General features: G+C 45.2%; 1 protein-coding gene across 2 annotated transcripts in view; it reads right to left on the bottom strand.

Moving 5' to 3' along the window:
• Positions 1-15,597, bottom strand: part of IGHMBP2 (immunoglobulin mu DNA binding protein 2) — a 90,978-nt gene that overhangs the window by 74,489 nt on the left and 892 nt on the right. For both annotated transcript variants that reach the window (XM_039535652.1, XM_039535653.1), the window contains exons 2-4: positions 9,334-9,503; positions 4,059-4,251; positions 3,006-3,103 (exon numbers count right to left, since the gene is read on the bottom strand). In XM_039535652.1, the coding sequence (XP_039391586.1) occupies positions 3,006-3,103; positions 4,059-4,251; positions 9,334-9,503 (461 nt within the window). The remainder of the gene's footprint in view (positions 1-3,005; positions 3,104-4,058; positions 4,252-9,333; positions 9,504-15,597) is intronic.

Here is a 15,597-nt window from a genome sequence, read left to right as displayed (position 1 = left end):
AAAATCATGTTCCTCTCCTGCCATTCTGACCACATCTCCTCTATTCTTGAATCCCTTCCTTGGATTCCATTCTTCATCCTCAATATTAAGTACAAGTTATTCTTCCCATTTGCAGAACTCTCCCCTGCCTACATTTTTTCTACACCTCTTTCACTCCCTATGGTCCACCCACACTTCTGTCATGCACTTGACATCTACTCCCGAGTTAGACCAAAATTTCAGCCTCAGCATTAGCACATGAAGCATCTTTGATGCGTCTATCCCGGCAGATAATTGCATCTTCTGATTCACAAAAGATGTACTCTTGGTCCTTAAAGGAGATGCTCTGCTACGTCAGAAAAGAGGCATGAAATGATTTAACATTTTTCCAGTCATGTGTCAGAAAGCACAATTGTGAGACACAGAATTCTCTCTATATACATTTCCTTGCTGTTTGTAGAATCTTATCCCCGTCTAAGATAAAAAGCATTACTTGGAAACTGCATGGGGCCTTGATGATCTAGTGATCACAGAAGACAGGACAGGAGTTTGGTCAGTGTTTATATTTAAGTTCTGAACCTTCTTTCCCCATGAAAAAGAGAGAGAATTCTAAGTCTTGCATACTGCACTTTACCTTCCAGCCTCGCTTTCTCTTTGGGCCTGATTCAAAGCCTACTGAAATTGATGCGAGTCTTTCTGGTGATTGCAGTGAGCTTTGGATCAGACAACTTATTTGTTCATTTCCGCCTCACTGCCTCCTGTCATGCTCATTTCCTCCTCCACACTGATTTAAGTCTAGATGGCATGTTATCAAGCTCAGCCTCAATTATGAGTGTCATTTGCATAATCAGCCTTGCTCTGCGCTTCTCCTACCCCTCTGTAAGGATGATGTCTAGTCTCCTTCCACAGATACTGACAAACAAGATTGGAAAATTTTGTGTTTTTCCTGCTTAGGCCAAAACAAATGTTTTAAGACGTATATTTGGCATCGATCACAGAGCTCCACAGATCTAGCCAGTGAGGGTAACCCACAAAATAAAGACAGTGGCCGTGCAGCCCCATGGGGAGTCACTGCACAGGCTTCGGGCTCTCAATATAAGGAAGTAGGATCCGGGATTCAGTAGGTGGCGCTCTTCACCAAGTTGCTCCTGAACCAATGCGTCAAAACAGTGTTAGAAGACACGGCTGCTGAAGTCCCCTTCTTTCAGGTCATGTTAGAGTGGCCAAACTTTTTGACCCGAGGGCCACATCTGGGCGGGGAAATTGTATGCACAGCCATGAATGCAGGGCTGGGGCAGGGGGTTGGGTGCAAGAGGGAGTGTTGGGTGTGGAAGGGTGTGCGGTGTGCAGGAAGGGGCTCAGGGCAAGGGGTTGGGGTGCAAGAGGGGTGCAGCAGGGGGCTCAGGGCAGGGGATTGGGGTGCAGGAGGGGTTGGGGGGGGTGCAGGCTCCGGCCTGGCACCACTTACCTCGAGCAGCTGTGGGGTGGCAGTGGCATGCAGCAGGGCTAAGGCAGGCTCCCTGCCTACCCTGGCCCCACACTGCTCCTGGAAGTAGCCAGCATGTCCAACAGTGGCTCCTGGGGGGGGGGCGGGGGGCGGGGGGCATGCGGCTCCGCCGCATGCTGCCCTCACCTGCGGGTACCATCCCCAAAGCTCCCATTGGCCGCGGCTCCCTGTTACCGGCCAATGGGAGTTGTGGGGGGCGGTGCCTGCAGGCAAGGGCAGCGCATGGAGCCCTCTGACCCTCCTCCGCCAGGGGCCACAAGGACATGCTTCCAGGAGCGGCGCAGGGCCAGGGCAGGCAGGGATCCTGCCTTAGCCCCCTTGCACCATGGGGCTGGCAATCCCGTGGGCCAGATTGAAAGCCCTGTCGGGCTGGATCTGGCCCACGGACCATAGTTTGCCCTCCCCTGTGCTAGAGAGCCTAATGATTATGAGGCTGACCCAGCCAGGTGCTGGGCACCCTCAACTCATGGAGTCAATGGGAGCGAAGGATGCACTGCGCCTTCCAGGCATTATATAAAGTAAGATCATTATTATTCAAAGCCAGGTCAGTGCAGCATCTCCCTCTTTAAGCAGAAAGTGTGTATACTGGAGATATAAATGGAAGACATGCTTTGCCCGTGACTGTGGTTTGGTGTTTTAGGGTGATATGCCACAGCTGTCATATTACAATTCTGCTGATTAATGCAGCTAAATTTGCATATTAATCAATATACTCAATGACTGGGAGTAAAAAAAAAATCTGCACAGTCTCTACAACACATCTGGGCAATTCATAGATTTTTTATTTTTTTTTAATCAAATGAGGTCGTTCTGCCAACATGCAGGAAATGCAAAGTTAATGACTAGGGCCCTACCAAATTCACGGCCATGAAAAGCACGGACCGTGAAATCTGGTTTCCCCCTGTGAGATCTGGTCTTTTGTGAGTTTTTACCCTATGTTGTATAGATTGCACAGGAAAGACCAGTGTTTCTCAAATTGAGGGTCCTGATCCAAAAGGTAGTTGCAGGGGGGTTGCAAGGGTTTTTTTTGGGGTGCGGGGGGTCGTGGTATTGTCACCCTAACTTCTGCGCTGCCTTCAGAGCTGGGAATGAGAGTCTGTGTGAAAGGGGGAAATGTGAGCTCATGCGTGATGCTCATGTACAAAGAAGCTAAGTAATCAAGATGAAAGAAAACATAGCTGCAGGCACAGAGCACAAGGAAGTTGTGGCATGAAGGACAACAAACAGGACCTCCACCAATGTGTAGAAGGAGAGGCAATAGGGGTAGCATAATTCTCAATCAATGAGCTAGGGCAGGGATTGATTGGGCATTGTATAATGGGTCATGAACGATGAGCTAGTGAATAGGATCCTGGACTGGGACTAAGGAGAAATTGATTCTATCTCTGGCTCAGCCCCAGACTTCGGGCAAGTTCTTAATGTGATCTGTGGGCAGAGGACTTCAATCTCCAGAACTATCAACCCAACACCTTCCACCAACATTGCATCCATTTTCAGAAAGACAAATAAGAGTTCTTACTTGTTTCACCGGGAGCACTTGGATCAGAGGAAAAGAAGAGGACATCGATAAGATTGCATGCTGGACCAGAGTGATACTGATTTAGTGTGTTTAAAGCTCTGCCAAAGAAGAGAATATAAAAGTGGCAAATGTAAAGGGGATTCCTTCAGAAGCTCCTTATCATCCAGAAACCCTGGTGAGCCACAGTAACATTCCCTCCCTCACAAGAGACCCTTAATGTCTAACCATCTAGACATGGATCCAAGCCACAAAGTTCAAATCTGAAGTGGGACTTTCCCAAGGGAGTTCAGGCCTGAGGGCTTAGTCTGGGCCTCTCTCCACTAGCAATTGGTTCCTCGGTTTGGTTGTTAAGCTAGAAGCTATCCTTCTGGGCCTTTGCGCCTCCCCCTAGCCACACACAGACCTGGCATGTGAATAAACTTTGCATTCTAAAAAGGGCAACTGTCATGGATTATAGTGCAGGCAGGTGTCAGAGCACCTAGGCCTGTACTAAGATTAACAGGGTACAGCTTCAGTGGCTGGAGTATTACACATCCCATGAACGGGGACTGTGCAACTACAGTAATACCTCAATGGTACTCGCTGAAGCGGTACCTCACGAGGTATAGCCCAGTGTTATTTTGCACCGTGTCTCTCACAGAAACTGCATCTGAAAATGCTTTATACAGATAAATAATCTAATCACAGAGTTACACAACGACAGACAGAGAAAAATTATAAGGTACAGTGAGAAGGAAAGGACAGGTTTTCAGAGATCTAAAAACAAGATGGAGAGATAATGAGGTGGAAGGAGGCAGGCAGGGAAGTTCCTGGCAGCAAAAGCTGCAGCAGAGAAACTCTCCCATCAGTAGAGGCAAAAGTGTACAGAAGGACAGAGAGGGAATGTGGTAGTGGGAGGAGAGAGAGGAATCAGATCAGTGAGGTAAACTAAGGCAAGTCCCTGGGGGGTTTCCTAAAAAAGCAAAGCAGTTTTGAACAGGATCCTGAACTGAATGAGCAGCCAGGGATGTTGTCTGAGAGTGAGTGTGATATGGAAGGTAGGCAGCAGCTTACTTTTTCAGCCTCTTGTAGGTGACATCATTGGCTAGCTTCAGCAGGCGGTAGGAATTCTCTTGGCCCAAGCTCAACAGGCCATCTCGAGACTCCTCAAAGGCGACGGTAACTGATTTGGGGGTTATGCGGGTCACAATTCCTGTGGAAAGTGGATCACCCTGACCAGCAGATTCATAAACACCCACAATGTCACCTGCAAAAACAAGCCACAGCAGAGAACAAAACTCAGTGCACAACAGGCCAAATGCTGTTCACTAGCCAACACAGATGAGGTCTCAAGAGGAGCCTCTCTGAGGAGACAGTGAGCCAGTCCTCCGGCTGCTGTAAATCAGCATAGCCCGTTGAAATCAGTGGACTCCTGCCAATGTAAACCCACGAGGATCTTGCGCTTTTGTTCACCACCAGGTTAACGCTTGTATCAAACTCCTAAGGAAAGGACTTATTCTCTTAGATGACAGAGAGCCACTCCTTAAAGCAGGGGTGGGCACACTTTTTGACCCGAGGGCCACATCTGGGTGGTGAAATTGTATGCAGGGCCATGAATGTTGGGCTGGGGCAGGGGGATGGGGTACGGGAGGGAGTGCAGGGTGTGGGAGGGAGTATGGTGTGCAGGAAGGGGCTCAGGGAAAGGGGTTGGGGTGCAGGAGGGGGCTCAGGGAAGGAAGTAGAGGTGCAGGAGATTGCAGCAGGGGGCTCAAGGCAGGCGGTTAAGGGGGTTCAGGGTAGGGGGTTGGGATGTGGGGTGCAAGAGGGGTTTGGGGTGCGGGCTCCGGCCCGGCGCCACTTACCTCGAGCGGCTCTGGGGTGGCAGCGGCGCGCAGCAGGGCTAAGGCAGGCTCCCTGCCTGCCCTGTCCCCGTGCTGCTCCTGAAAGCGGACAGCATGTCCAGCAGTGGCTCCTTGGGGTGGGGGGGGCAGCTCCACCACGCACTGCCCTCGCCTGTGGGTCCCCCCCCCCCGACACTCCCATTGGCCGCGGTTCCCCGTTCCCGGCCAATTGGAGTTGCGAGGGGCGTTGCCTGCAGGCAAGGGCAGCGCATGGAGACCTCTACCCCCCTCTCCACCAGGGGCCACAGGAACATGGTGCCGGCCGCTTCCAGGAGCAGTCCAGGGCAGGCAGGAAGCCTGCCTTAGCCCCGCTGCCCCACGGGGCTGGCAATCCCGCAGGCCAGACTGAAAGCCCTGACGGGCCAGATGGGGCCCATGGGCCATAGTTTATCCATCCCTGCCTTAAAGCAACAACCCAGTCACATACCTCTTCCCTTTCGCCTCCTCTTTCATTCCCCCTCCTAAAATATTGATTCATTCTGGGATACATTCTGCCCTGCACAATGAGAAGTGTTCAGACACTAGTAATCCCCAAACCAACTGCACTGGACTTCATCTCATGCCGGCTTCTGTGTAGGGACCAGCAACAAAGTGCTCTTCCAGAGCCAGCACTCAGGGAAATGATGTGCATTTACCAGGCTCTGCGGGGTGGCTTTTCTGAAAGCTCTTGTTTCTCTGAACTTCAGACAATTTATTGCAGACAGCCTTTTACTTTACAATGACTGAGAGGACATGACATTGTGCTCCTTCCAAATTACTGCTCTGCTGTATGTCAGCTGTTAGAGCTAAGAAACGAATGAGCGAGACCGGACATTCAGATGGAATCACAGTTCATTTTAGCTTAGAGATGGGCCTCTGCTGATCAAGCTACTTGGTTTAATTATGAAATGGTGGTTTAACAAGATGGATGTCTGCCAAGAAAGCAACTTAGCTGCAACCACTAGGTTGAGTCCATCTAAAATTATATTTTTGAAGCATGAGGTACAAGAAGTTCTAGTTAATAAGACCTATTAAATCTCACTTTAAAATGATTCCATACTTATAATTTACCACTGCAACAGTGTTATTCCTCTTTGAATAGTATTGATATATGCCATTTTTTGCCCCCGTGGCAAGAAACAGATTTATGCCAAGTCGTTTTAATTTCAAAGGTTCCTCTGTGGGTTGGAGTCAGGCTGAAGAGAAACATTTTAAATTAAACCCTAAAGTCTGTCTAATACTAAAAAAGCAGGGTTGTAATCAGAAAAAGGTCTGTGCTCCCATGGCACCTGTCTAGTCAATAGATCTGCTGCCTCTGGAGTAGACTATGCCATGGAGGTACAGCCCTTCAATGAGGACAGTGCAGTCACACCCTCCCAGGGGAGGACACCTCCCTGAACCCTCCAGCATGCAGGGGAAGCATGCTTAATAGTACCTTTATGTGGTAAAGACTATACTATACTTAATACCCCTTTATGGGGTGCAGCCTGCTCCTCTCACGTGCTGGTTCTGCACCGTGGGTCAGTACAGTGGACGTGAAAGGCCAGGACCCACTGTCTCTCCATCCCCAGAGAAGGGAGGAAACAGTCCCTGTGCGCAAGGACAGCAATTCTGCAAGAGGAGGGGAGAAGGTGCCTTGCACGCTACATCCTTCTCAGATGCACACGGGGCACCCAGGCACAATCTGGTTATTCAGATTCATAGATTGCAAGGCCAGAAGGGACAGCTGTGATCATCTAATCTGACCTCTTTTATAACACAGGCCACAGGACTTCCCCATAATAATTCCTAGAACATCTCTTTTAGAACATCATCCAATCTTGATTTAAAACTTGCCAGCGATAGAGAATCCACCACAACCCCTGGTAATTGTTCCAATAGTTGATAACTCTCAATGTTAAAAATTTACACCTTATTTCTAGTCTGAATTTGTCTAGCTTCAACCTCCAGCCATCTGGGTGTTCAAGTCACATCTAATTATTTCACAAACAAATCCCAGTTTTTACAGATGTTAGCATGCAAAGCCAATTATGGGAGAGCAAACTGGATTCTAGCCTTCCTCATGCAGCATCAACAAAATCACCAGCTACAATCTGACTGCCCTTGTAGCTTCTTTTGTACTGACAGTGATGTACAGTGAGAGATGGATAGAAAGAAAGAACAGAGTCAGATTTGCTGATCCCAGGCTGAGCTGGGAGGGTAAACAATTTCATCTTTTGAATTGCAAGATGAGCAAGTTTGATCTAGAAGACAATGGGCTAATGATTCCATATTTCTAAAGCACCTTTTATTCCAAAGGAGATCGAAGTGTTCCACAAACTTAAATTAACAACAAATGATACACTTCTCCCACCTTTGAAAAGCAGCCTCCACAGGGGAAAAATGAAGCAACCTTATACAATAATTCAGGACAAGAAGAGAGCAATCCACATTCCAGTTAGAACTAAGGGACAGTTTTAGTAAGTAGAATGTAATTACCTGAACTGGGAGTTTGGCCAGAACAACAGTGGCAAACGTTTTTTTGAAGGAAGCTGTGAGATTTTTTAATGAAAGAGATCAGGGCCGCTTTTTCATATTTTATCTAATCCTCCCAACCCTATATGGAGGCACTGATTCAGGAGATGGGTCTCTTCCTTATGATTCACCAGCACCACTTCCTGCTGCACCTTAAGTGTTCCTATAAGGTCTCCCATCCGAGCACTGAGCTGGCTCATCCCTGCTTAGAATGAGTGATCTGATGAGCAGAAGGTGGCATGGCTGCAGGCTGAGAATAAATGTGGAACCCCACAGTGTCATTCAGAGTGTCACTTTTCGGACAATAAATCCACCTTTTGTAACTAGAGACATAACTCTGAGTTACAGATAGGGTTGCCAATCCTCTGATTGTCCTGGAGTCTCCAGGAATTATAAGATTAATCTTTAATTAAAGATTGTGTCATGTGATGAAACCTCCAGGAATATGTCCAACCAAACTTGCCAACCCTAGTTTACAGACAGCACTGGGCATTTACTTTACACCATTGAGTAATGCAGCATAGGCAAACTTCTACCAGCTGGCAATTAAATACCAAGGGTGGCCTTTCACAGACAGAATAATTTCATATTACCACTGAGGCCCATATTATATCCATCCATATGGCACTGCCTGTATGAGTGACACTTAAAAACTCCCAGTGACCATATGACTTTCTCGACTTAGGCATAAAGGGACAGATTTGAAAAGGCATTTAGGCACTTAACATACAGATAGATTGTTAGTGAGATTTTACATGAGTGCCTAAATGAGTTAGGTGTCTAACTCACTTAGGCACTTCTCACTGAGAACCTAAGTGCATCCTTAGGTGTCTAAATACCTTTACAAATTTGACTCAAAGAGGATGAATTCAAGAGAATTTTTGCAATGGGACAAATTTTAAAATGAGAGCATCTCCCAGCCCAGCACTGTCTATGCTCCCTATGCTCTTATGGACAAGATGTATGTTTTTATAAACATGGTTTCTCCTGCTGCTTTATCCTGCGATGATGTCATAATCCTGGGGTGACATGACAGATCCTTTGCACCAGAAAACACTCTAGGTCAACAATTCAGCAAAATGACACAAGAGATAGGGAAGTGTAATTACCATTGTACAAGGCACTGGTGAGACCTCATCTAGAATACTGTGTGCAATTCTGGTCTCCCACGTCACTTGTTGGTTTGAACTAGAGTAAATGGTGGATTCTCTGTAACTTGAAGTCTTTAAGTCAAGATTTGAGGGCTTCAGTAACTCTGCCAAAGGTTATGGGAATATTGCAGGAGTGAGTGGGAGAGGTTCTGTGTGGCCCGCAACATGCAAGAGATCAGCCTAGATCGGGGGTTCTCAAACTGGGGGTCGGGACCCCTCAGGGGGTCGTGAGGTTATTATATGGGGGGTTGTGAGCTGTCAACCTCCACCCCAAACCTCGCTTTGCATCCAGTATTTATAATGGTGTTAAATATATAAAAAAAGTGTTTTTAATTTATAAGGGGGGGGGGTCACACTCAGATGCTTGCTATTTGAAAGGGGTCACCAGTACAAAATTTTGAGAACCACTGGCCTAGATGATCATGATGGTCCCTTCTGGCCTTGTAGTCTAGGAGTCTATGATGGATTGGGAAGAAGCAAGGCCCTTTCTCTATAGATTCAACATACATCTCTACTCCGATAGAACGCTGTCCTCGGGAGCCAAAAAAATCTTACCTCGTTATAGGTGAAACCCGTGTTATATTAAACTTGCTTTGATCCACTGGATTGCACAGCCCTGCCCCACCAGAACACTGCTTTACCATGTTATATCGGGGTAGAAGTGTATAATGATTAGGCATTTCTCCTCTTTTAGCCTCAATTGTTCAGCCTTTTCAAAAATATTAATAATAGAAAGGATATTACAAAAATACATTATTAACCTTTCACCTTATATCCTTTATCAGCAATAGAAATGTTGCATACCAGGCCCAAAGCTGTTACAGGGCAGCTCTGCCTCTGGATCGTATTTTCTAGGCTGAAACGTTATAAGTAGCCGTCCGTACAGTCCAGTTCTTTGACTGGCTACTTGCAGTTTGAGCAAGCAGACCCCTCTGCGCTGGAGTTCTTTCAGGAAGATGCTTTCCCGCCATGCCCTGAAAAACACACACACACAGGCACTGCAATGCTTTGCAAGTAGATAGTACCAATCCACGCTTTCAAAAACTAAAAGAGCAGACCAGGAGGGAGATGGGCGGAGAAAGAGACCTCAGCAAAAAAAATACAGTAAAGGGTTAGTCTAGACCAGGGGTCGGCAACCTTTCAGAAGTGGTGTGCCAAGTCTTCATTTATTCACTCTAATTTAAGGTTTGGCATGCCAATAATACATTTTAACATTTTTAGAAGGTCTTTCTATAAGGCTATAATATACAACTAAACTATTTGTTGTATGTAAAGTAAATATGGTTTTTAAAATATTTAAGAAGCTTCATTTAAAATTAAATTAAAATGAAGAGTCCCCCGGACCAGTGGCCAGGGCCCGGGCAGTGTGAGTGCCACTGAAAATCAGCTCGCTTGCCGCCTTCGGCACACGTCCCATAGGTTGCCTACCCCTAGTCTAGACACAGTTTTTGTACCAATTTAACTATACCCATTAAACCAATATATTTCCAGAAGTAAGCTATACCAGCACATGCACCTTTATACTAGAATTACAGCCTCGACACTAGGGGGTTGCAACAATTTGACTATGTCAGTACAAATCAGTACAGAAACCTGCGGGTAGCCCAACCTTTGGAATCAGCTGTGTGGGATTGAGGGGGAGGACTGGCAAGCAAGCTTTAGAAGACTCACAAAACGGAAGTTAAGGTTGTACAGAATAAAGGCTAAATTGTGTCTTTAAGCATGGGGGTGTTGTATAAACTGCACTGCCTCAGGAGTTACGCTAGAGGGCAATGAGCCTCAGGCCTTGTCTACATTAGAAAGAATTTGCCAGTACAGTATAGCTATGCATGTGAAATGCATCTGCACCACTGTAGGGCTTAAGTGTAGACACCCCGTATGCTGACAGGAGGGGTTCTCCTGTCAACATAGGAAATCACGACCCCTAGAAGCTATAGCTAGGCCAACAGAAATTTTTTTTTGTTGATGTAGTGCTGGATTTCTCACACCCCTGTGCAACGTAGTTAAGCCTACCTGATCTTCTAGTTTAGACCAGCTTAAGGGTATGTCTCCCATTAAAATGCTACAGTGGCACAGCTGTGGATTTTTCACACCTAATGTAGACCAGCCCTAGGGCTTTTGCCAGCACAGCTATGTCAGTTAAGTGGTACTCCCCCTCCTCCCCCCAGACATAGTTATGCGAGCAAAACTGTAGACAGGCCTCAGTCACCCTCAGAGGCACATTCCCCTCCTGTCCTGCGAGAGGAGTGCAGTGGGTTAGTATATGCACACAGACTGTACCACTAACTATAGTGGTGCAGTTAAAAAGTGGTACAGTCCTCCTAGTCCAGATGCTTAGAGCAGTATAAAGATGCCTTGTACCAGCACAGTTTATTCCCATAAGAGAAGGAGAATAAGCTACACTGCTATAAGTCACCTTTATACTGATCTAAGTGCATCCATAATCACTGTTGTGATTTAACTATTTCAGGAGGAAAAAATCCACACTTCTAATTAAAATAATTAAACTGCTACAGAAACTGTGTGTAGATCAGGCCTAAGGCTATGTCTACACTACAGCCTACGTCAGCATAACTTATATCGCTCATATGTGAATAAACTATCCCCGAGTGACATAAGTTAATTGACACAAGTGCTCGTATGCACAGTGCTATGTCGGCAGGAGAGCTTCTCCCACCAACATAGCTCTTCTGCCATTCACTGAGGTGGTTTTATTCGTCCTCACCAGACGCAATGCAGCTGCATTGGTACAGCTGTGCCACTGCAATGCTGTACATGTAGACATGCCCCAATTTACTACACCTCTACCCTGATATAACGCGACCCGATATAACATGAATTTGGATATAACGCGGTAAAGCAGTGCTCCAGGGGGGCAGGGCTGCGCACTCCGGTGGATCAAAGCAAGTTCAATATAACATGGTTTCACCTATAACGCGGTAAGATTTTTTGGCTCCTGGGGACAGCGTTTTATCGGGGTAGAGGTGTACTTGCCTATACTCACAGCATATGATCATACCCCCTGTGCCAACTCAGGTGTGCAGCACCCATTTATTCCTTCACACCTGGTCTCAACATCTGGTAGCCCACAGACAAACATAAGAGGGGCTCTTTACTCTTCCTTACTTCCCTATGTGAACCCATCATCCACGTCACAATCTACCCTTTAGTGATTATAAAACCTCAAAGCATTTTATTTAAAAACAAGAAGCCAGGATATTTTATATTAAAGGGAAAAATAATTTGAAAGCATTTAAATAAAAGCTAAGAATGCTAAACCACCTTAAGTACACCCCCGTATACCACCAGCCTGTTCTTAATGTAATGAGAGCTTCCAGATATGCTAAAAAACAACAGATGCTATTTTTTTTTTTTGGTGGAAAACACATCCTGACTGGTTACTTATACAACTCAAATCATCTCGTTGTTTTATAGTTGTGGACATCTTAAACTCCATATAAGCACACATATCATAGATTCATAGATTCTAGGACTAGAAGGGACCTCGAGAGGCCATCGAGTCCAGTCCCCTGCCCTCATGGCAGGATCAAATACTGTCTAGACCAGGGGTAGGCAACCTATGGCACGGGTGCCGACGGCGGCACACAAGCTGATTTTCAGTGACACTCACACTGCCTGGGTCCTGGCCACCGGTCTGGGGGGCTCTGCATTTTAATTTAATTTTAAATGAAGCTTCTTAAACATTTTAAAAGCCTTATTTAATTTACATACAACAGTAGTTTAGTTATATATTATAGACTTATAGAAGGAGACCTTCTAAAAAATGTTAACATGTATTACTGGCATGCGAAACCTTAAATTAGAGTGAATAAATGAAGATTCGGCACACCACTTCTGAAAGGTTGCCGATCCCTGGTCTAGACCATCCCTGACAGACATTTATCTAACCTACTCTTAAATATCTCCAGAGATGGAGATCCCACAATCTCCCTAGGCAATTTATTCCAGTGTTTAACCACCCTGACAGTTAGGAACTTTTTCCTAATGTCCAACCTAAACCTCCCTTGCCGCAGTTTAAGCCCATTGCTTCTTGTTCTATCCTTAGAGGCTAAGGTGAACAAGTTTTCTCCCTCCTCCTGATGACACCCTTTTAGATACCTGAAAACTGCTATCATGTCCCCTCTCAGTCTTCTCTTTTCCAAACTAAACAAACCCAATTCTTTCAGCCTTCCTTCATAGGTCATGTTCTCAAGACCTTTAATCATTCTTGTTGCTCTTCTCTGGACCCTCTCCAATTTCTCCACATCTTTCTTGAAATGCGGTGCCCAGAACTGGACACAATACTCCAGTTGAGGCCTAACCAGCGCAGAGTAGAGCGGAAGAATGACTTCTCGTGTCTTGCTCACAACAAACCTGTTAATGCATCCCAGAATCATGTTTGCTTTTTTTGCAACAGCATCACACTGTTGACTCATTTAGCTTGTGGTCCACTATAACTCCTCGATACCTTTCTCCCGTACTCCTTCCTAGACAGTCTCTTCCCATTATGTATGTGTGAAACTGATTGTTCCTTCCTAAGTGGAACACTTTGCATTTGTCTTTGTTAAATTTCATCCTGTTTACCTCAGACCATTTCTCCAATTTGTCTAGATCATTTTGAATTATGACCCTGTCCTCCAAAGCAGTTGCAATCCCTCCCAGTTTGGTATCATCTGCAAACTTAATAAGCGTACTTTCTATGCCAATATCTAAGTCAGATTAGCCTTTATAGTACAGGGTATGTTACCAAACTATTTTGAGACTGTGATGGTGTTCATGGACATATCGGCCCCAATCCCGCAAACGCACCCTCAATTTTACTTGCATGAGCAGCCCTATTGAAATGAATGGGACTACTCACAGTAGTAAACTTAACGAGGAGTCCTTGTGGCACCTTAGAGACTAATAAATTTATTTGGGCATAAGCTTTCGTGGGCTAAAACCCACTTCATCAGATGCAACATACAGACGAACATGGCTACCCCTCTGAAAGTAGTAAACTTGAGTTTGCAGAATTGGGGGCATAATCAATGAGAGACACAGTTCCAGCCTTTCTAATGTTTTCTTGCTTTTTTTAAAGTTCAATTAAAATTCTTTGGATTTCCCCCCCCCCCCCTCTTAAATAACAGCTATGTCTTTATATCCTCAACTCCACTTTGGGAAGAGGAACCAAGTTATGATGTACCCTTGTCTTATAGTTAGATTGTAACCCCTTTGGGACGGGGGCTATTTTTTTGTCCTGTGTTTGTACAGCACCTAGCACAATGGTGCCTTGGTCCATGACTGGGGCTCCTAGGCAGTTCCGCAATACAAATAAATAGTAATAACTGTTGGAAAATCATAGTGCTAATGAAGCCTTTTTGTATTAGGCCTGAGTGAACCAAAGTTATGCTATGCTGCTTGCAACGTGTTGGAAAGCTTACACAGAACTTAGACTGAAGGGCATTGTATTACCTATGTCAGCTTATTTTTTATATCAGTTTTTTTTTTTCCTCCCCCATATATATATTCCCCCCCCCAATAGTGCAGCTGCACATGTAATGTATGCATCAAAGTATCTATAGTAAAAGGATGGTGTTGTATCTTGTTGTGTCCAAATGTAAACAAATGTATGTATCAATGTATCTTAGGTGTAGGCCCTAAAATGATATATGTATCCCAACCATCCAATTATCCCCCTAATATATACATGTACAGGGTCTATAGGTCAACCAAATAACGAGACAAACGTAGCTGTTGTTTGTTTTGTTTGAAGTATAGCCTAAGTGGCCCCTGTGGGTATCTGTCTCTCTCTCACTCTGCAGCTCTGAACACCACCCCGACCCATCCGATCGATAGGGTGTGTGTTCCTGTCTCTTCCTCCTTCCTCTCCCTCCCTGTGTCCTGGGTGTAATTAGGAAAAGAAAAAAACGCTAACATAACTACTACCAAATCACGGCTAAAGCCTGCGCCTGCAAATGCTTATGCATGAGTCGTCGCACTGAGTTCAATGGAATGTCACACATAGCTAGACATTCACAGGATCATAGCCCAAAGCAACAATTTCTACTTTACATTTGTAACTCACACATACAGGTCCTGCGGGCGGGCATGCATTGGCCCTTTCCGTGTAAAAAGTTTTTAAAAACAAAAAGTAAGGTATAAACATTGATTTCAACTAGATGATTCACACCCCTACATGTTTACAGGATCATGGCCTAAAACAATAATTTGTACATTTTGCAATTTGTATGTATGCAGATTTGCATCTTTTTGTCCTGATTATTATTTGTATTACCATAGTGCCTAGGAGCCTTCCGCATGGCCCAGGACATCATTGTGCTAAATTCTGTACCAACACAGAACAAAAAGACTGCCCCAAGGCAATAACAAGAAGAATAAGACAAAAGATGGATACAGACAGAGACAGATGGGGGGAGGGGAGGTAAACAGGAAACAGTGACACAGCACTGGTCACCATGATAGGTAGTGGTCTCTGCAGACCAACAGCCTAACCATTGTCAAGATTTTAGCAGACCTGGCAAAAAACAGTCCTGAGGAGGGATTTGAAGGTGGATAGTGAAGCAGCTTTGAGTATGGGAGAAAGCATGAAGGTGCTGGTTTGAAAATTTAAGAAGTGGGCAAAGGAGGCTGACATTATGGGTCAACTGGAGGTGAAAGTCGACACTGCAATAGCAAACGAGAGATGATAAGTAGGGTGGGGATTGACCATGAAGGGCCTTGTAAGTTAAAGCAAGCAGTTTATCTTTGAGGTGATAATGACTGTTATGTTAATATAAAGGCCTTGCTCATTGCATTGTTTGTTTTTTCATGAAATTGATTAAAATATGTTGCTAAAAATATGTTGCTAAAATAAATAAATTGAAGTTCATTCCTTCCTCTGAGTCTCTCAGCATGTTTTGTTTTTCCTCTGACTGCATGGGAAGTAATTTTTGCATTAGAGAAATGTAGGGAAAAATTAGCATCAGGCTAATTTTCCTTAAATTCCCAGATGTAGACAAGCCCCCAGATTGCTGTCCTTGGACACCTTTATTGTATGTTTACACAGCAACAAGCCCCTAGTATTTA

The sequence above is a fragment of the Mauremys reevesii genome, linkage group 4 (assembly GCF_016161935.1).
Source record: "Mauremys reevesii isolate NIE-2019 linkage group 4, ASM1616193v1, whole genome shotgun sequence".
Lineage (NCBI taxonomy): Eukaryota > Metazoa > Chordata > Testudines > Geoemydidae > Mauremys > Mauremys reevesii.
Note: the sequence above shows the minus strand (reverse complement) of the source record. Positions and strands in the feature narration are given on the sequence as shown.